The 17,945-nt window shown below is 42.3% G+C and overlaps 1 protein-coding gene across 3 annotated transcripts in view; it reads left to right on the forward strand.

Moving 5' to 3' along the window:
* Positions 1-16,584, forward strand: part of tfcp2l1 (transcription factor CP2-like 1) — a 46,548-nt gene extending 29,964 nt beyond the window's left edge. For 2 of the 3 annotated variants that reach the window (XM_078552574.1, XM_078552576.1), the window contains 5 exons: positions 300-390; positions 1,520-1,626; positions 8,263-8,405; positions 13,447-13,498; positions 15,954-16,140. In XM_078552574.1, coding sequence (XP_078408700.1) covers positions 300-390; positions 1,520-1,626; positions 8,263-8,405; positions 13,447-13,498; positions 15,954-15,991 — 431 coding nt within the window. In that variant the 3' untranslated portion in view covers positions 15,992-16,140. Of the gene's footprint in view, positions 1-299; positions 391-1,519; positions 1,627-8,262; positions 8,406-13,446; positions 13,499-15,953 lie in introns of all 3 variants that reach the window. The other variant, XM_078552575.1, reaches the window with a different exon arrangement.
* Positions 16,585-17,945: the final 1,361 nt, after the last annotated feature.

The following is a 17,945-nucleotide window of genomic DNA, read 5'->3' on the forward strand; positions in this document are numbered from 1 at the left end:
GGAGCTCTGGTGTGATTTTGATGAAAGTTTATGGAAAGTCCATTGTATGGAAACAACAGCATTGTGGACGAGCTGTCATGATGCCTAATATATACACGGGCTTCTCGAAGTTGTCCACCTTACTGAAAGTTAAACAGTTGTGCAAGATCCTACTTAATCCAGTGTTTTTGTGTGCTCCATTCAATTAAACTTACATGAACTTGCATTTACTTCCAGGGACAGACTTCCATCACACATAACATGCCTTTAACTTCTTCGCTGTTTGCATGCTTACATGCATGTTCTAATGAATTCCTCAGGTGCAGACTTGTTGAAAATGTCTAAAGAAGACTTGATCCAGATCTGTGGTCCTGCAGATGGAATCAGACTTTTTAATACAATCAAGGGAAGGTAAGTCCTCAAAGCATTGTGCCTTAACCTCCTCTATTGTAAAACCTATTCTTTAAACATCCAGAAGCATAGAATTAGAATCCTTCATTATAGGTCGTTTTCTTCCAAATGCAGTATCACAATTGCCTTTCTTCTGTCCCAATTTGTGTGTGCAGTTTCTTGAAAGGCTACCTTTTCAATAACTTCATTTTGGAGACCTACTCACTTTCCAGACCCCTGTGGCTCAGTAAGTAGTGACCTTGCCTCTGAGCCAGAAGCTCCAGGTTCAAGTCCTACTCCAGATCTTGTAGGCTATGGAGGGAGCATTCATGACATGGCCAAACAAGTCGATAACAAAGCTGCTAACCCTTCGAGTGTGCCCATGGCAGGCAGTAAGAGCGGGAGAAGTTCTTGGTCAGGCATGCTTCATGCAGAGTGGTGCTGTTCAAGTTATATAGTCACTTGTCTATCTCTAACAGAGAGATGCCAATGGTTCTTTGCAGACTATGGCTAATTATGAATGAACTCACTTTCCACCATTTGACAAATGCTCACAACATTCAGTCTTTCATTGATTTTTTTTCTCCATCCCATCATTCTCTGAATACCACTGCTGGATGCCAGTGAGCACTGGCATTGTACCGAAATACACAAAATGGTACACAACACATTAGATCCAATGAAACCCCTTAAGTGAAATCTATTTGCCAATTTGAGCAAATGAATGATTTTTTTTGTTGTTTTATGTTGTGTGCACTTTTGGTTTACATTGAAACTAAGACAATTTTTCTTCAGTAGCTGGGGGTGGGTTAGGGAGGGTGGGGTGTGCGTGGATGAACATTATCCAGTTGAAGTGCCTTCCTATGCATGGGGACTGATCTGAGTCCATAATGTGTCTTTTGTCAGTTGTAGTTGAAGCAAGGCTGCGTTTGAACAATTACTTATCGAAATTTATGTAATGTTTCTTTTACAAAAATTATTTTGCAAATTGACATTTGTTAATTTAAATGTGAAACATTCTTCCTGTTTTTAAATATGTTGTAAAGTTATATCGGTTATTGTTATTCATCCCTAATATTGTGATACGAAATTAACTTTGGTTTTAGCATAGTGAAATTAACACCTATACTTCTTATACTCATACTCACAGAAATGTGTGTCCAAAACTGGCCATCTATGTGTGTCAGGAGCACGAGCAGGACCAGGAGAATAATCAACAAAAGCAAGAGAGCATCGGAGGCATTGGAAGTTCATGTGGTGAGTTCTGTTATTGGTTTGTTTTAGGAGGAATGAGCCATTGTGAGAGCCTGACAGACCCAGCAGGAGGTTAGGTATTTCATAGAAAAAATAAACTTTCCTTCCTCGAAACCCGCTCCCTTAGTCCAATCGCCTGGCAACACAGCAAAGCCTAACGGTCTTGCTTTCACATTTGGGGATTTGCTTTAGCTTCCAAACTATTCCGAAGCACATGAACAAAAAGAAGAGAATATTTCCATTTTTTGCATGCTTGCAGAGGTTAGTTCGTTTCTACAATGGCAGTGACCTAGTAACTGCTGTGATAACTGTCATCTCACATGGGAAGAGTCTCTGTAGTGAGGCAGGATGTAGCAACTTCAGCAATGAATGCGTTCACTGGGATTAGAATATTCATAAAACTGCTCAAAGCTGTATTAGTAGGTAACTGCTGAAAAGGACATTGATAGCATACAAGGATACTGATGACATTTGGAGAGATCTTCACCAATTAGTGAATGGGTTAAGGAATGGCACAAAGGACTTTATTTAGTATAGATAAGTGAAATTAAGATCCTTCACAAGAACAGGAGCCGTACATGCAGAATGAATGGGTGACCGTTTAGCAAAGGTGAAAAGGTGTGTTTGTTGACTATACAGAAGCTATCAAGTCAACATGAAGTTATTTGGGTGCGACTACTGATCATAATGTAGATATAAGCAACTGTTAACAACATGGTTAACTGAGCTGGAATGTGTCTCAAGGACATTTGGTTATAAGTTAAAATGAATTATTAACTCTGTAGAACACCTTAGTAAGGTCATAGAATATTTTCCAGAGCTTTTATTTTGGGCAGTAATGTTCTAGCAAAACTTTGGATTGGTAAGTTCAGAAAAGGGCGATATGATGCCAGGCTTGTCCTCTGAGCCGTGAAGAGAGGCTTAAAGAACCTGTTTTTTTAAAACTGGAAAGGGAAAGGGGACAGAAGTTAGGTTTTGAAGATGGACAATGCGAGTGTGAGCAGAATATGCAACTTAGACTTTAATTGCAGTTTGAGGACAAGCACCAGGTTAGCAATCCTTCAGCAAGACTAGAGATTTAGAATTTCCTTTCTCTGTCAATTTGTGGGATATACTTCCAGCAAAAGTGGTCAGTGCTGTATTAATTGACCACTTTTAAATAAGAGCTGATTCAATATCTGTTTTATTAAAGGGGTCAAAGGTTGTGAAGTAAGGAACAGGATGTCACTGAATGAGTACAGAAGGTTTTGTGGGGAACAGCCAGAGGTTGTTGTCTACATTGGACCCAATAATGTAAGAAAGGTGTTGAGATCCTGTAGAGTTTCAGGAGCTGAGGAGGAGTCCAAATAACAGGACCTCAAAGATGGTATCTCTGAATTACATCCAGTGTCATGTGCTAGTGCGAATGGGAACAGCAAGATAAAGCAGGTCAATATGTGGCTGAAGAACTGGTGCAAGAGGGAGGTCTTCAGACCCCTGAGGCATTAGGGCCACTTCTGGGCCTGGATAACCTGTAAAAGGTGAACAGGTTGCCCCCTGAGGAGAGCTGGGACCAATGTCCTTGGGGGAGGGTTGAAACTAATTTGGCAGCAGATAGGGAATCAGCATGAAGCATAAGGGCGGAGAAACAATGTACACAGGGGATTATGAGAGACAAGCAGCGTGAGAGTAGAGTAGTCCAGACAGAAAAGGGATCAGACAGGGGTGAAATGTAACACAGGCTCCAGCAGGACTGGAGAGCATGTGTGTAAATGCATGCAGCGTGACGGATAGGCTTGATCAGCTGCTGGTACAAGTTGCAATGGGATTGTTCTACAATAAAAATAAAGGATACTTGGCTCAAACATGGACTGGAATGGGAACTTCTCAGGACTGCAATATATTTAAGAGGAATAAGGGAGGGAGGTAAGGATGGCAGTATTAATGACATATACTGCTACATTCCTGAAATTGGGTGATGTGTTTGAGGGTTCATGGACAGAATCTATTTGGTTAGTGTTAAGGGGAAAAAGAGGAGTTGTTATGCCGCCTGGTATAGACCACCAATTATTGGGAACTGGAGCAAATTTGCTGGCATATTGAAATATCTTATTACAGATTGGGAGAAAAAGTCCATGCAAAGGGGCAAGGAGGAGGCAGAATTCCTGAAATGTGTCCAGGAAAGCTTTCTTGATTAGTATGTTTCCACCCAGTGAGGAAGGAAGCTGGATCTCATTTTGGGGAATGCAATAGGGCCAGTTGGAAAGCATTTAAGAAAGAGTGATCATAGTATCTTTAGGCTCGGAGTAGTTAGGAAATGGAGCAAGGAACAATGAAAGGTGAAAAAGGCTAATTTCAGTGAGTTGAAAAGGGACCTGGCCCAGGTAGGTTGGAAACAAAGATCGACAGCTAAAACAGTAAATAAGCAAAGGGATCAGCTCAGGTACAGACTAAACACATTCCTATGAAGAGGAAAGGCAGGTCATCCAAAGCTGGGGCGAATAAAGATATTGAGATAAAAACGAACCAGAAAGATGTGGCTTATCATATGTCAGGTTCACAGTACAGTAGATTATCAGCAGAATACACAAAGTTCACAAAGAAAACTTAAAAAGGAGGAAAAAGAGAGTGTATGAGTAAAGGTTAGCAGGCAATATAAAAAGGAACACTGAAGTATTTTATAAAAATATGAGTAAAAGGATGGTCAAAGGATGGTGGGGCTGATTAGGGTTCAAAAAAGAAAATCTCCTTGTGGAGGGGGAGAACATAGCTGAGGTACTAAATAAGTACAATGCAACTGTCCTCTCTAAAGAAGAGGATGCCGCCAATGTTACAGCAAAGGAGAGGGAGCTACAGAAATTAAATGGGGTAAAGTTAGATAAAGAGGAGATACTTAAAATGTTGTCAGCACTGAAAGTTAAAAAGTCACCTGGCCTGGATCAGATGTATCCTAGGATCTTGAGGGACCTTGGGCAGGGGCTCTGGCCACAATCTTCCAAACCTCCTTCAATATAGGAGTGTTAGCAGGGAACTGGAGGGTTGCAAAAGCTGCATTTCTGATCTAAACAGGGGAGAGATATAAACTCAGTAACTATAGGCCAGCCAGCTAAATGTTGGTGCTAGGGAATCTTAGGCCCAGAGTTTCATTCTTGAGGCAAGAATTGTGAGTCAAGCCATTTCCTGATGCTGGAAAGCCACCTTCTGCCAGGGCTGTGCCTGCTCACAATATTTTCATGATGGGGACAGCTGGAGTTGAGGCCACTGCCTCCCGCAGCAGGCCCAAGGCAGATCGGAGACAGGCGGTTGCTAAGGTGGGCAGACTCTTCTATTTACTGGGACTTTAGCCTGTTTCAAGTGTTAAGCACCCTAGGCCTCATCCCTCACTCTGCCTCAATTGCCCACCCAACCCCAGTGTTCTCTAATGTCACTTAATGACCCCTTCATATCTACGTGGCTGCGCACATTGCCCCATGCCTCCTCCATACCCTCCTTGCCTACTCATCCAGTATCCACTATGGACAGAACTCATGAGTCCTATAATAGCATTTGGAAGTCTTTAAGATGCTCATGAAAATGTCAAACTAAACAAACTGCCATTCAAATACCTCTTCAAAAACAAAATCCTATTAACAGCTCATAAAAATGTCAACCAAAACAAAGCTTGCAATCTCCCTCTCGGCTTTATCAGCAATCCTTGCTGAAATGAATTCATTAGTGGGATTTGGAGCTCAGCCAAGCATTCATGGTCAGATTCCATTGCGTAGCTGTGTCAACAACAATGCCTCCAGAGCTGAAAACTATAAAACCTTTGAAGCAGTGGAACAGATGGCCATCTGTTCCACTGTTTCGAAGGTTTCAAAGATGGCTGAACTATCCATTGGATAAATTACGCTAATGCACCTGAACACTTTCACAATGCTAGTTAATTTAATGGTCACTTATCTGTTCTAAACAAAACTCTATCATTAATTACTATATTGAAAACATATTTAACTTATCTACACTATTATGCTATGACATGCAAAGTTGTCAACACCTTTTAAACTTAACTGTGAAAAGTTTTCCAACTCCAGACTTAGGCATCCCATGATTCATGACTCTTCTGAGGTGCTGTGAACCACACCTACCAAAATGGACCTGACTCCATGGCCCGGGGATGGCCCTAAAATGTCCACCCGCCCCCCCCTCAATGGGGTTGGCAAGGACACGATTGCAGTGTGCGGACTTGTTATCTACACCCTTTTCCTGCACCTTCAAAAATCCCACATGACGGTAATAGGGTAGGAATTCCCGGAATCGGCTCCCACCTGCCACTTTTAAATCCCACTTGCCTCCTTTCCGACATGGATGGAGGCATGAAGATCTGGCCCTTAAAGTCCATAGTCCAGATAAAGTTAATTGTCACTTGGGGAAAAAGCATGGTTTAATAAATATTAGCCAGCATGGATTTGTTAAAGGCAAATCATATCTGGCAAGCTTAACTGAGCTCTTTGATGAAGTGAAAGAGAGGGTTGATGAGGTTAGATCAATTGGTGTGTATATATAGACTTTCAGAAGGTGTTTGCTAAAGTACCACATCATGGATTTTTTTTGGCAGATTTGAAGTTTATGGGATTAAAGGGACATGGGTAGTATGGATACAAAATTGGCTAAGGGTCAGAGGCGGACTAGTGATGAATGGTAGCCCTTTAGACTCGAGGAGCGCACACATAGTGTCTCCCAGGAGTTTGTATTAGAACCCCTTGCTCTTTTTGATATATATTAATGACCTAGATTTGGATATAAAGGGCAGCATTTCAAAATATGCAGATGGTACAAAACTCAGAAACATAGTAAATAGTGAGGAGGACTTTGCCAAACTTCAGGGTGACATAGACAGACTGGTGAAATGGACAGCCACACGCAGATAAAATTTAATGCAGTGTACTGTGAAGCGATGCATTTTGGAAGGAAGAATGAGGATAGGCAATATAAACTATTTTAAAGCAAGTTCAATTTTAAGAGGGATGGAAGAACAGAGAGACCTGGAGGCTCACATCCACAATATTTTGAAGTTGGCAGGACAATTTGAAAAGGTTGTTTAAAAACAATGCTGTGGAATCCACAAAAGGAAGTCAGTTTTGCTAAATCTTTGTTAATCAGTGGTTAGGGCACAGCTGGAGTATTGTGTCCAATTCTGGATATCAAACTTTAGGAAGGATGTCAAGGTCTTGGAGAGGGTGCGAAGGAGATTTACTAGAATGAAACAAGTTCTGCGGAGAAACTAGAGCAGCTGGGATTGTTCTCCTTAGAACAGGGAAGGTTAAAGGGAGATTCAATAGAGGCTTTCAAAATTATGTTCTATCAGAAGAGTTCTGATAAAGCTGATACAGAGAGGCTGCTTCGAGGGGAATAATGAAGAGACATTTTTTACTCAGTAAGTTGTTATAACCCAGAATGCACTGCTTAAATAGGTGGTGGAAGCTGACTCAATAGTAACTTTCAAAAGGGAATTTGATATGTACTTGAAAGAGAAAATGGGGAAACAGCAGGAGTGTCAGACTATTTGGATAGCTTTCAAAGAAATGGTACAGGCATGATGGGCCTAATGGGCTCCTTCTATACTGTATGATTCTAAGAGGTACAGATAATGGTATAAGCAACAGGATGGTCCATTAGCTAAAGAAACAATGAACAATTTACTTTGAAATATTAAAGGGCACAGAAATGCTTGTGGAATGGGTAGATATGTTGCAGATTAATTTTAATGCAGAGAAATGTGAAGCTATACATTTCGGTAGGAAGTATGCAAGAACAGAGAGACCTGGGAGTATATGTGTTGAAGGTGGCCGGGCAGGTTGAGAAAGTGGTCAGAAAGGCAAGCAAGATCCTGAGCTTTATAAATAGAGGCATAGAGTACAAAGGCAAGGAAGTTATGATGAGCTTTTTTATAAACCACTGGTTCAGCCTCAACTGAAGTATTGTGTCCACCTCTGGGCACCACACTTTAGGAAGGATGTGAAGGCTTTGGAGAGGGTGCAGAAAAGATTTACAAGAATGATTTCCGGGATGAGGAACTTCAGTTCCGTGGATAGATTGGAGAAATTGGGGCTGCTCTCCTTAGAGAAGAGAAGGTTGAAAAGAGATTTGATAGAGGTGTTGAAAATTGGGAAGGTTTAGACAGAGTAGGTAGAGAGAAACTGTTCCCATTGGTAAAAGGGGCGAGAACCAGAGGACACCAATTTAAGGTGATTGACAAAAGAAGCAACAGCAACACAAAGAAAAACCTTTTACACAGGGTGAGTGGTTATGATGTGGAATGCACTGCCTGAGAGTGTGGTTGAGCCAGGTTCAATGGAGGTTTTCAAAAGGGAATTCGATAATTATCTGAAGAGAAAAGTTTTGCAGGGCTATGGGGAAAAGGTTGGGGAGTGGGACTGGCTGATCTACTCTTGCTGAGACCCGGCATGGACACGATGGGCTGAATGGCCCCCTTCTGTGCTGTACCATTCTATGATTCCATGGAGGTCTCCCCACACCCACAGTATCATGTGTCAACATGAATCAGCACCATTGGGAGAAGTGGGGAGCAAAGAAGAAAGAAACTTTCCAAGTATTTAATGTGTTTCTTATTTGAACTGTTTTTTATGTGATGAAATTCTTTTTCCCGGTTTCCTCCAGTATACCATGCAATCTTTTTGGAAGAGCTGACAGCGGTAGAGTTAACTGAGAAAATAGCAAATCTGTACAGCATTTCTCCGCAGCAGATTAACCAGATCTACAGACAGGGACCCAGTGGGATCCACGTGCTTGTCAGTGATGAGGTGAGATCTAAGAGAGGTCCATGCGCAGAATGGCAGCTGAGATGACGGTCGACGTTTTGACCTTTTCTTTAAAAAAGTTTTTCTTTCTCTAGAATCTTCTATTGGGGTTTGAATAGTCCTGAATGGAATCAATTTGGACCCAGATTGGGAATTCCATGCTTTAGCTCTTCACTTATCTGTGTGTTTCTTCTAACATTTGCACTTCTGAATAGGAGACTGGAAAAAACGTTTTATTTGCGTCCTTTCTTTTTTCCCTCCTTTCCTGTCCTCCTTTGTTCTTCAATTCTTCTCTAACACCATTCTTCCTCCTCTCCTACCTTCCTTCTTTCCTCTGTTCCTCCCTGTCTTCCTCCCTCCCCTCATACTTTCCTTCCTTCCTCCCCTCTTGTCTTCTTTCCTTCCGTCCTCCCCTCCTGCCTTCCCTTCTCCCCTCCCACTTATGGATTGAACCTTGTGGAATTACGCTCACCTTCCTCAGCCTTTCTTTCATTCTCCAATCTGCAGGATTTTAAAAATTCAAACTTTGCATCATCTAATCATTAACATCACTAATCTTGTCTACTCTTCCTTGTAATGATGGTGATGTCCTCTGTGAGGTGACTTGCCTTAAACCATACATTCCTCTAATTGAAAAAAAAGTCTGTCTAGCGATCTTTGACCTGTAGTGGAGTTTAAACTGAGGCCTGCTAAAAGATTATCATACTGGAGTTTCCAAATTCTCAATATAAACATTACTTTTCGCAACATCTTATTAAGTCACATGATTGTGAAATTGGGTAAAATATGCTTCAATGACGAGCAGGAATTTGTTGAGGTAAATATTTTAGTTTGGCATTTTAACATATTGGTGGAGGAAAACTAAGTTCTTTACATTATATAGTAGCCTAGAGCTATCTATTCCTGATATCTAGCCACTGAAGGAGATTTATTATATTGTGAAAAAAGTACATTGTGGTGGTAAACTACATGTGACAGAAAGCAGTACATTTATTGAACCCATGAATGCTTATCTGGTCACTGTGGTAACATGCGTTACCAGTTTGGATTGAAAGCCCTCTCCAGTGTTTGTCATAGAGTTGGAGAAAATTCCATTAAGTAGATTTGGATTTGCAAAGTATTCCCTAAAGTGTGCTTTCAGAAATGCAATACATCAGTGGTATATTAACAATGCATTGCTCAGTCCTTGGTTCTGAATTTACAAAGCCTTGGCTGAAGCAATCGAAAGAGTAGTGAGGAATGCAAAAATGGGTGTTGAAGGATGAATTTATTTCAAGCCTCATCTGGCCTGGCTCAAAATACTGAAATAGGGTGAGCTTTTGGCCAGTAGCTGTGTTCTGTATATGGAAAACACTCACATTCACACAGAGTGGATTAAGTTTTTAGATTTATTGCTGCTTCGCCCAGCTCATTCCCCGACAGCCAACAGTGCCATTGTAGTTTTCTTTTTAAAAAATGAACGTGGTTACGGCTTTGTTAGGGGTGAAAACTGCTGTGATAAGACCTGTATTTGTGGTACCAGCTCCCAACATGTGGGCTGGGATTTTCCAGCCCTGTCACGGGTGGGACCCACCGTGGGTGGGTGAGGTGGCGCCCCAGCCAGAAGTCCATTGACTTGTGGTGGGACCGGAAGATCACGGCGGTGGGGGGGCGGGGGGTGCGGAAAACCCTGCCCATGGTTGCAGACTTGCCAGGATTTCCTTGGAGCCTTAGGGACACCTGATTCACCCTCCTCACTGAGCAGATCCCTGCTTTCTGACTTGCAAGACTCAGGAGCCAGTTTCACTTGCAGGACATATGGTTAGCCACTTAAAACTCGGATTCCCCAGCCCCCACCCCTCTGATCAAGGCTGCTTTTACAACTGAATAGCTTTTTATATGTTTTTAACATTTGGGTGGGGCGAATGCTAACCATTTGCACCTATCTAGAAACAGCTGGAGCTGTTGCTATACGGTCCCTCCATAATGTGAGGCAGGACTCTTAAAATGTGTCCCCTGATGTGTTATATTTGAGCCCTAATGGTATATTTTGTGTTGGGCAGTCAAGCTGGTTGAATACCTAGCAAATTCTGCCAATGTTTTAGGACAATTTGCCACTTAAAAAAAAACCCAAAATGTTTACATTTTAGAGTTTTTTTTAAACAAACCCTGGTTTAAAAACTTAATTGCATCTACCCAAATCCCTGAAACAAAATCCTTTAAGCCCTAAGTGTATTAACATATGCATGCGGAGATTGTAACTTTGAAACGATTACATGGCATCGATTACTCAGAAGTTTAAAATTTTATAAATAGACTTTTTGTTTTCCAAGACTGTGGACGTGGCATGTAGTGTGACTTATGCTCTTGATGACATTCAGATAGGCGATTTAATGGACGTGATACTCTTGCTGTATTATTGTGTTGCTTAATGAGAACTCTGCAGTTAACCTGCGATGAACAATGAACAATAACCTTTCTCAGGACTTCTGTAGCACTGGCAACTGGGTGTGTATTTTGGGCAGGAACCAGTCCTGCAGCAGTTTCTGTCTATCAGAGCTTCTGCCAGATACGGGGTTGGGTGCAGGAAGTAGACAAATTACGTAGTGATGACATGTTTCTCCAACATTTAGCTGCTGTTGCACTAATGTGTAACCTGCATATACAATGTTTGCTTACTAAGATGAGTTATCATTTGAGATTTCCCATAGAGATATCTTTCGCTTGGTATCAGGCCGTTTGGAGATTTATTTACACGTGGCTCACTTGGCAGTGCTCTTGTGTCTGAGTTAGGAGATTGTGGGTTCAAATCTCTCTTCGGCTCAAACTTTAAGCTGACTCTCCAGTGTGGTACTGAGGGGATGCTGCACTATTGGAGCTACCATCTTTCAGTTGAGTCATTGAACTGAGGCCCTGTACGTGCTCTCAGGTCAATGTAAAAGATCCCATGGCACTGTTTTGAAGAAGAGCAGGCAAACACAGCAGTAAATTTGCATACAGCTACACAAACAGCAATGGGAAAAGTGATTAGCTCTGTATTAGTGATGTCGGTTGAGAGATAAACGATGACTATGGGTGCATGGAGAACTCAACTGCTCTTCTTTGAATAGTGGAATGGGATCTTCTGCATCTGCCTGTGACGGCCTCATCTCAGTGTCTTTGACAGTGTAGCACTACCTGAGTAGAATGATGAATGTCAGCCTAGATTCTGGGCTGATGTCTCTGGTTTGGAGCTTTAATCTACGGTATTCTGACTCTGAGCTAAGAATGCTGCCTTAAAGGTGCTGAAAGAGGCAGGGGAAATTTTCATCAGGTCTCCTGTGTCCCACCAGATGTTTAAAAATGGGCCGCTACTGCCAAGATCCCCATTGGTACCTTGGAAGCAGCAGCAGCAGCAACAATCGCCAGAGCTGTTGTTACAAGGCAAATATTGGCCTTGGATCAGTGGCAGTATTCTGTGACAAAATCCAATGGCTAAAGAAAAGCCGTGGTCAATCAGCCAGGATTTTATTGCAGTACTTTAATTGTGGAGAAGTTACTGGTTTGAAAATAGTGGGCAGAATTTTACGTTCCGTGGGTGGGCACGCGCCCGACCCAATTGGGCGTAAAGTCGTGTGAGATGATGCCGGGTGAGCGTCCCGATGTCATTGCGCACTCATGCGATATTTTGCTCGGCAGGGGGCGTGCGCGGCAGTTGAGGTGAAAGCACGGCCACTGACAACTAAGCGGGCAATTAAACCCATTAACGCCGCAACTGAACACGATTTTCCGCGGCCCGTCCGACCCTTACGGTTGGCAGATGGGCCAATCGGCCAGGCAGCCTTTACCCTTTCTACGAAGCCTCATTCGGGGCGGGGTGAAACTTTCGTTAGGAAATAAAATAAAAAGAAATATCTGGGGACAGCAGTTTTTATGAGGTAGGCTTTCAGGTGCTCGATTGTGCTGCTTGGATATTTTTTTTTTTGCAGCTTTTTTTATGTTTTATTTTATTATTTGTAGGTCTGCAGCTCCCTGGGGCAGCTGTCAGCCTTCAGGGAGCTCTCTAGAAGCGCTCACCCACGCCCCGCGGTGACGTTGTTGCCCACCCTCTTCCTGCCCCCCACCCCGGCAGCACTTAGCTTTTCAGCACACGTTTCACGCTGGCTGGCCGTTAATTGGCTAGCCAGTGTGAAATCGCGGTTGAGGGCCCATTTCCTGACCACTCCCGGGCCCGTCGATCACCCGACCGGGAAAAATTCAGGCTCATATTTTGAATCAAGAGGACTGGAGCTAATTTGAATCCATTTGGCGACTCTTTACTTCCGTGATGCCCACAAACATATAATCCAGAAGGACTTGGGAGTTAGTGGTGAGAAGCGGGAATACTGGCTGTTGTTTTTTTTCTTCTCTCTCTTCTCTCCTTTCTCCACCACCCACCCCCCCAGCTCAAAGAGCACTGGGACCCAACTGCTGCCAAGCTAAGATCAGGTAACTCTGCTTAAAATATGGCTTGGCTCTGGAACCTTCTAGTCTGTATGGCTCTACACGGCACCAGTCAGTGCCTTTACTCACTAGGTCGGTGGGGAACTGCAGGTAAGTTTAACTCTTACTAATTATCCTGCGTCTAGCTTGTTATTGCATGTTATTACAAACATCTTTGTATTCCTATTAAATTTCCAACCTGAAAGGCTTTCGATTTTCAAGCATGTATTTTGTAACTTGACAACATAGCTTGTGCTGATATCTTGGTATTTTGCCTCCTCTGGAACCAGTTACTAGGGAAGTACATTCTGATTTGGCTAGTGCTAATTTGCATATTCAGTCCAAGAGTTAAAAATATGGTTGTGTCAGATCCCAGTGATAGTTTTGCCACTGTTGCTGAATCTAGAACCAACCCAATGTCAGTTCAGGCTCAGGAGCACAGCTTGAACAAGAACTGCTACAAAGGCAATTATATTGTCAATGATAAGTGAATTAATTCTTTCCTTAAATGAAATGCTATTATTGGCAAACATATGCACCCTTGTAGAGCTAATGGAAACGTTGCCCTATATGACCCAGACTAACGTGTTTCTTTTATTTCTAGATGGTTAAAAATTTCCGTGATGAGGCTTGCTTTGTCATCTGCACGTTGAAAGGTACAATTTACTTCCTTACGGTTTTATGTGTCTATAATTAATCCTTGCATTGAACATTATTGTTCCTTTACTGAGTACTATGTCATATTTCTTGGAAATCTTGACTCTTGCAACTTCAAATTGAACCACATTTGGGTATGATAGCATAGTGGTTATGTTACAGGACTAGCCTTGAACTAATAACCTGGAGACAGGAGTTCAAACCTCTGCCAAGGCAGCTGAATTCAGTTAATTAAATAAACCTGGAATAAAAAGCTAGTATCAACAATGGCAACCATGAAACTACCAGATTGTTGTAAAAGCCCACCTGGTTCACTCATCTCCTTTAGGGAAGGACACCTGCCATCCTTACCTGGTCTGACCCAAATGTGACTCCAGACCACAGTAATATGGTTGACTCTGAATTGCCCTCGGAAAGCCACACCATTTTATTCAAGAAGATGGTTCATAACTAATTTTCAAAGGCAATTAGCGATTGGCAATAAATGCTGGCCCGACCAGCGATGGCCACATCCTGTGAATGAATCAAAAGAGAACAGTGACACCTTTCTCCTGCTATGACATTGGCTTCTCCAATGTTTTCCAGCAGTTAAACAAAGGTTCTACATGAAGCGCAATGGCTCAAGGACACGGAGGCGTATAAGTTACATTAGAACTGGCTCATTATTTCCTATTTGCTAACTTAGAACAATGTATCTCTATTAGAAAGCTCTGGAGACCAACTTTCCCATGCTCAATGGATCCAGTCCAATCTTGATCTGTGTTCTTTGGTTAATGATGGAGAATTCTTACCTTCTGTTCTTTATAAGAATGAAGTGGGAAGATATCCTCTGTGTGCTAATGAGGTGAAATCATAAAAATTAAGTTTGATTTTGATTCATCTTTCCACCTCATAGTCTTAATGAAATATAGCCTGAGCTGTCACTTTAAAAAAATGACTGAAGACACAATGGGAAAAATTTTCCCCTCGTTGGGGGGGGAAGTGCAGGAGCGGGTGCGTGCAGGCACACCTCCAATCGGTGTCCCCGGTCAGGGGTGTGCTTCCATTTTATGTGGGTGGGCCAATTAAGGCCTGCCCATCGTGACATCAGTCAGGAAGTGCTATGCGCTCCCTGTGCAGGTAGTGGGGGTAGGGGGGGCGGGGATACCCTCAGATGGGAGTGCACTCTTTCGCACATGCGCAACAAAGAGTGCACTCATCTCCCTGCGGCTAAGTGCTGCCTCAGGGAGGTCAGTGTCAAATTCAAAAATAGTCAATGCACACAATTAAAATTTCCCTGACATGTCCTCCCATGTGACACTGTCACATGAGTTGGGACATGTCCATCGCTTTCATTCAAACTTTTATTAAATTTTTAAAAACCTACATGAAACCTCATCCTGCCCGTGGATGAGGTTTCATGCTTTTTCTGAAACCCACCAGGGCTCCCAGCCTGCCCGCCAGCCTTAAGGTTGGATGGGCAGGTCCATTAACTAGTTCAATTAGTTTTTAAATGGCCTCAATTGGCCGTTGACAGGTTGGCGGCGCACAGCAGATTCGGCTGCGCCCCCGCTAACCTGAAAATTGATATGAGGCGGGGTGACGTCAGGAGTTCCGCCCGATGTCATCCCGCGTAATTTTACACATTGGCGAGTGGGCCCCGCCCCCTGCTCGCCGGCCTCAATATCCTGGCCGATCTTCCAGTGAAGGTCAAACTTTTGTCCCTTCCTATTGTAAGTTTTGTTGGAATAATCGAAATATTTCAGACACAAGAACACAAGAAATAGGAGTAGGAACAGACCATATGGCCCTTCGAGCCTGCTCCACCATTCAATACGATCTTGGGATTAAACTCAATTTTCCCACCTGTCCCCCATATCCCTTAATTCCCTAATTAAACACGAGTTTTACCCCTTCAACTTTCCCCCTACTTGGCCCCACCACCCAGCCTGTCCCGAAAACAGCTTCACTATCTCATGCAGACAAGAAGTGTTGGTCGTAGAGAGCGTCAGAACCAAACCTGATCCTGACCTTCCCCTAATGCTTACACAGATGCTGGGATTGCTGGCTGATGCTTACACTTGGGAACCCTGGCTTTTCAGTCTCTCACTTAACAGTCCACAGTTGTGAGGCCAATCATAATGCCCCCAATTGCTACCACTCGAAGAGCTAGGGAAGCAAACTGGGGACTATCCAGTTTTGGATGGCATAGTGGTGCCTTTTCATATAGGCCACATAGGGATTTCCAAGTTAAATGGTTGACCAAAGAAGGTATTAAGACCTATTGGAGAGCTTGGGAAGAGAGAATATGTTCTTAGCAATGATTGGGGCAAGTGTATGTTGCACTCGTCCTTGAGGAATTGATGTCATAGGATGCACTCTGTTATTGAAAAATTGCTGAATGTGTTCCTCCCCCACATTCTAGGGTCTTCTTCATTCATGCTAACGAAACTTAAAATCCTTTTTTCTCCACAGCTGAGAGAAATGATGGGTACAACATAATCTTAAAATGACGAAAACTGGACCTGATTCCCTGACCACCAGGCGGAATATTGAGTGTTTATGTGTTGTTTGAACATTGTCATTGAACAAGGATGACTATCTGAAAATCAGGCAAAAGATAAATTGGGCATTCTATTAAAACCAACTTTTTCCAAAGTCCTTGAGAGAACCTTGTCTTTACGAAAGTGAATATTATATTTGGGGAGGGGAGGTGGGAAGGGGACAGTGGTTTTTGCCCAGTTGCCCAATAGGAGGTACTATGATCTGTATAAGCCAAATGTGGCAAAATGCTTTGTTTTATTAAGCACAAAATGCGATACAATTTTTCTTTTGATTCTTGGCTTTTTTTTAAGAGTTGACTGGGGGAAACTACTTAAAAAATCACCTTTGCCATTATTTCTCATTTTCAGGCAAAATAAAAATTGATGAAGTCATTCCAAAAACTAATTGCTAACTTTCCAGCATCCGGTGTAATTGAAATGGAATTTGGCTTATTCGCTGGCCCTGAAAATTAAATGCTTTGTTCGCATTTGTATTTCTGATAATTTGAAAAGGATCGTAATTGTATAGAAGTTACCTATTAGGGAATAAACACAGCAATATTAACTTCTGACACTAATGGCTCCTATCTAACTCTGAGGTACTGTGTTCTATGGTATCCAGACTCTGTCTTGGCTTAAGGAGTAAAGCAAAGGTTTGAGCTGTCCAATATCCTTACACTGGACATATCTGTCTGTTGCAACTTGTCTTCATCATGATACTTGTGACAATGCTGTGACCCTTGTTCTTTTCTGAAGCCTGTTCCCATGAATATTTTCCAATTTGAAGCAAACGATTGCTGTTTTACTATTTACAATCCATTTTCTTTACTTGGTGCTGCAGTGGGAATGAGGTGGGGAGAGTAGGAGAGAAAGTTAGGCAACTAACTCTTGTCTACATTAATTTTCCGCATGGATGAAGAATATATTATTCTCCTTAATGAATCTGATGAATTCCTGTTCAAGAGCACCCTTAGGTTTGTCTTCTACTAGATAAAATAAATCACTAAAAAAAAGTGTAAAATATGTAGACTATATTTTTAGGGTTGGGAGAGGAAGGGGTGATATCTCAAAAGCTGAAGAAATATGACTGTTATTTTTCGATTTGTTCATGGGCCATGAACATTGCTAGCAAAGTCAGCATTTATTGCCCATTCCTAATTGCCCTTCAGAAGGTGGTGGTGAGCCTTCTTGAATAGCTGGAGTCCTTGTGGTGTAGGTACACCCACAGTGCTATTAGAGAAGGCGTATACAAGTAAAATAAACCTGGTTAATATGTGCACATTCCTGGCCTATTTTCTGCTCCATGTTTGAAGCCAGTTCCAGTTTGGATTCTTTTCTTGCACAGACAAACAGATGCGTGAAGTTATTCATTATTCAAAGTCAGCCTATTGGCTGCAACAAGGGCATTAATGACTCCCTATGCTAGATATCATAGAAGTTCTCTCTCAATGGGATGGTGACTTTTTCAATGAAGTGTACTTTACGAACAGCTTATTACAACGTGTTTGATTCCAAAATGTTAATGTTTACACGACTGCTATTCACCTGGTGGGGTACACATTGTTTTTGCATTTTTTTATTCAAAAGAAATATTCCTTTCAACATATTGAGCCCTTTAACTTTGCTGGAAATTCTGCTGCAGTCATTAGATACATTAAAATGAGTAGAAGCGTACTTTTAAAAATTGCAATGCACAGAGGGATCACCCATACTCCAGTCCTCCAATTTAGTTATGTTTCCATATTCTCTCTGCACCTTAAACACATCTTTCCTTGAAGTGAGAAACCAGCCAGGCCTTTTCCTGGTTCCTGGTTGGTGTGTAGGACTGTTCTAGTGTCATGACTGTAAATGAACGACTCGAGGTGTGGAAAACTGGGAGTGGAGGAGAAGAAAAATGGAGGAGGGTAATCCCTTCTACCATACC

This window comes from Cetorhinus maximus, chromosome 11 (assembly GCF_964194155.1).
Source record: "Cetorhinus maximus chromosome 11, sCetMax3.hap1.1, whole genome shotgun sequence".
NCBI lineage: Eukaryota > Metazoa > Chordata > Chondrichthyes > Lamniformes > Cetorhinidae > Cetorhinus > Cetorhinus maximus.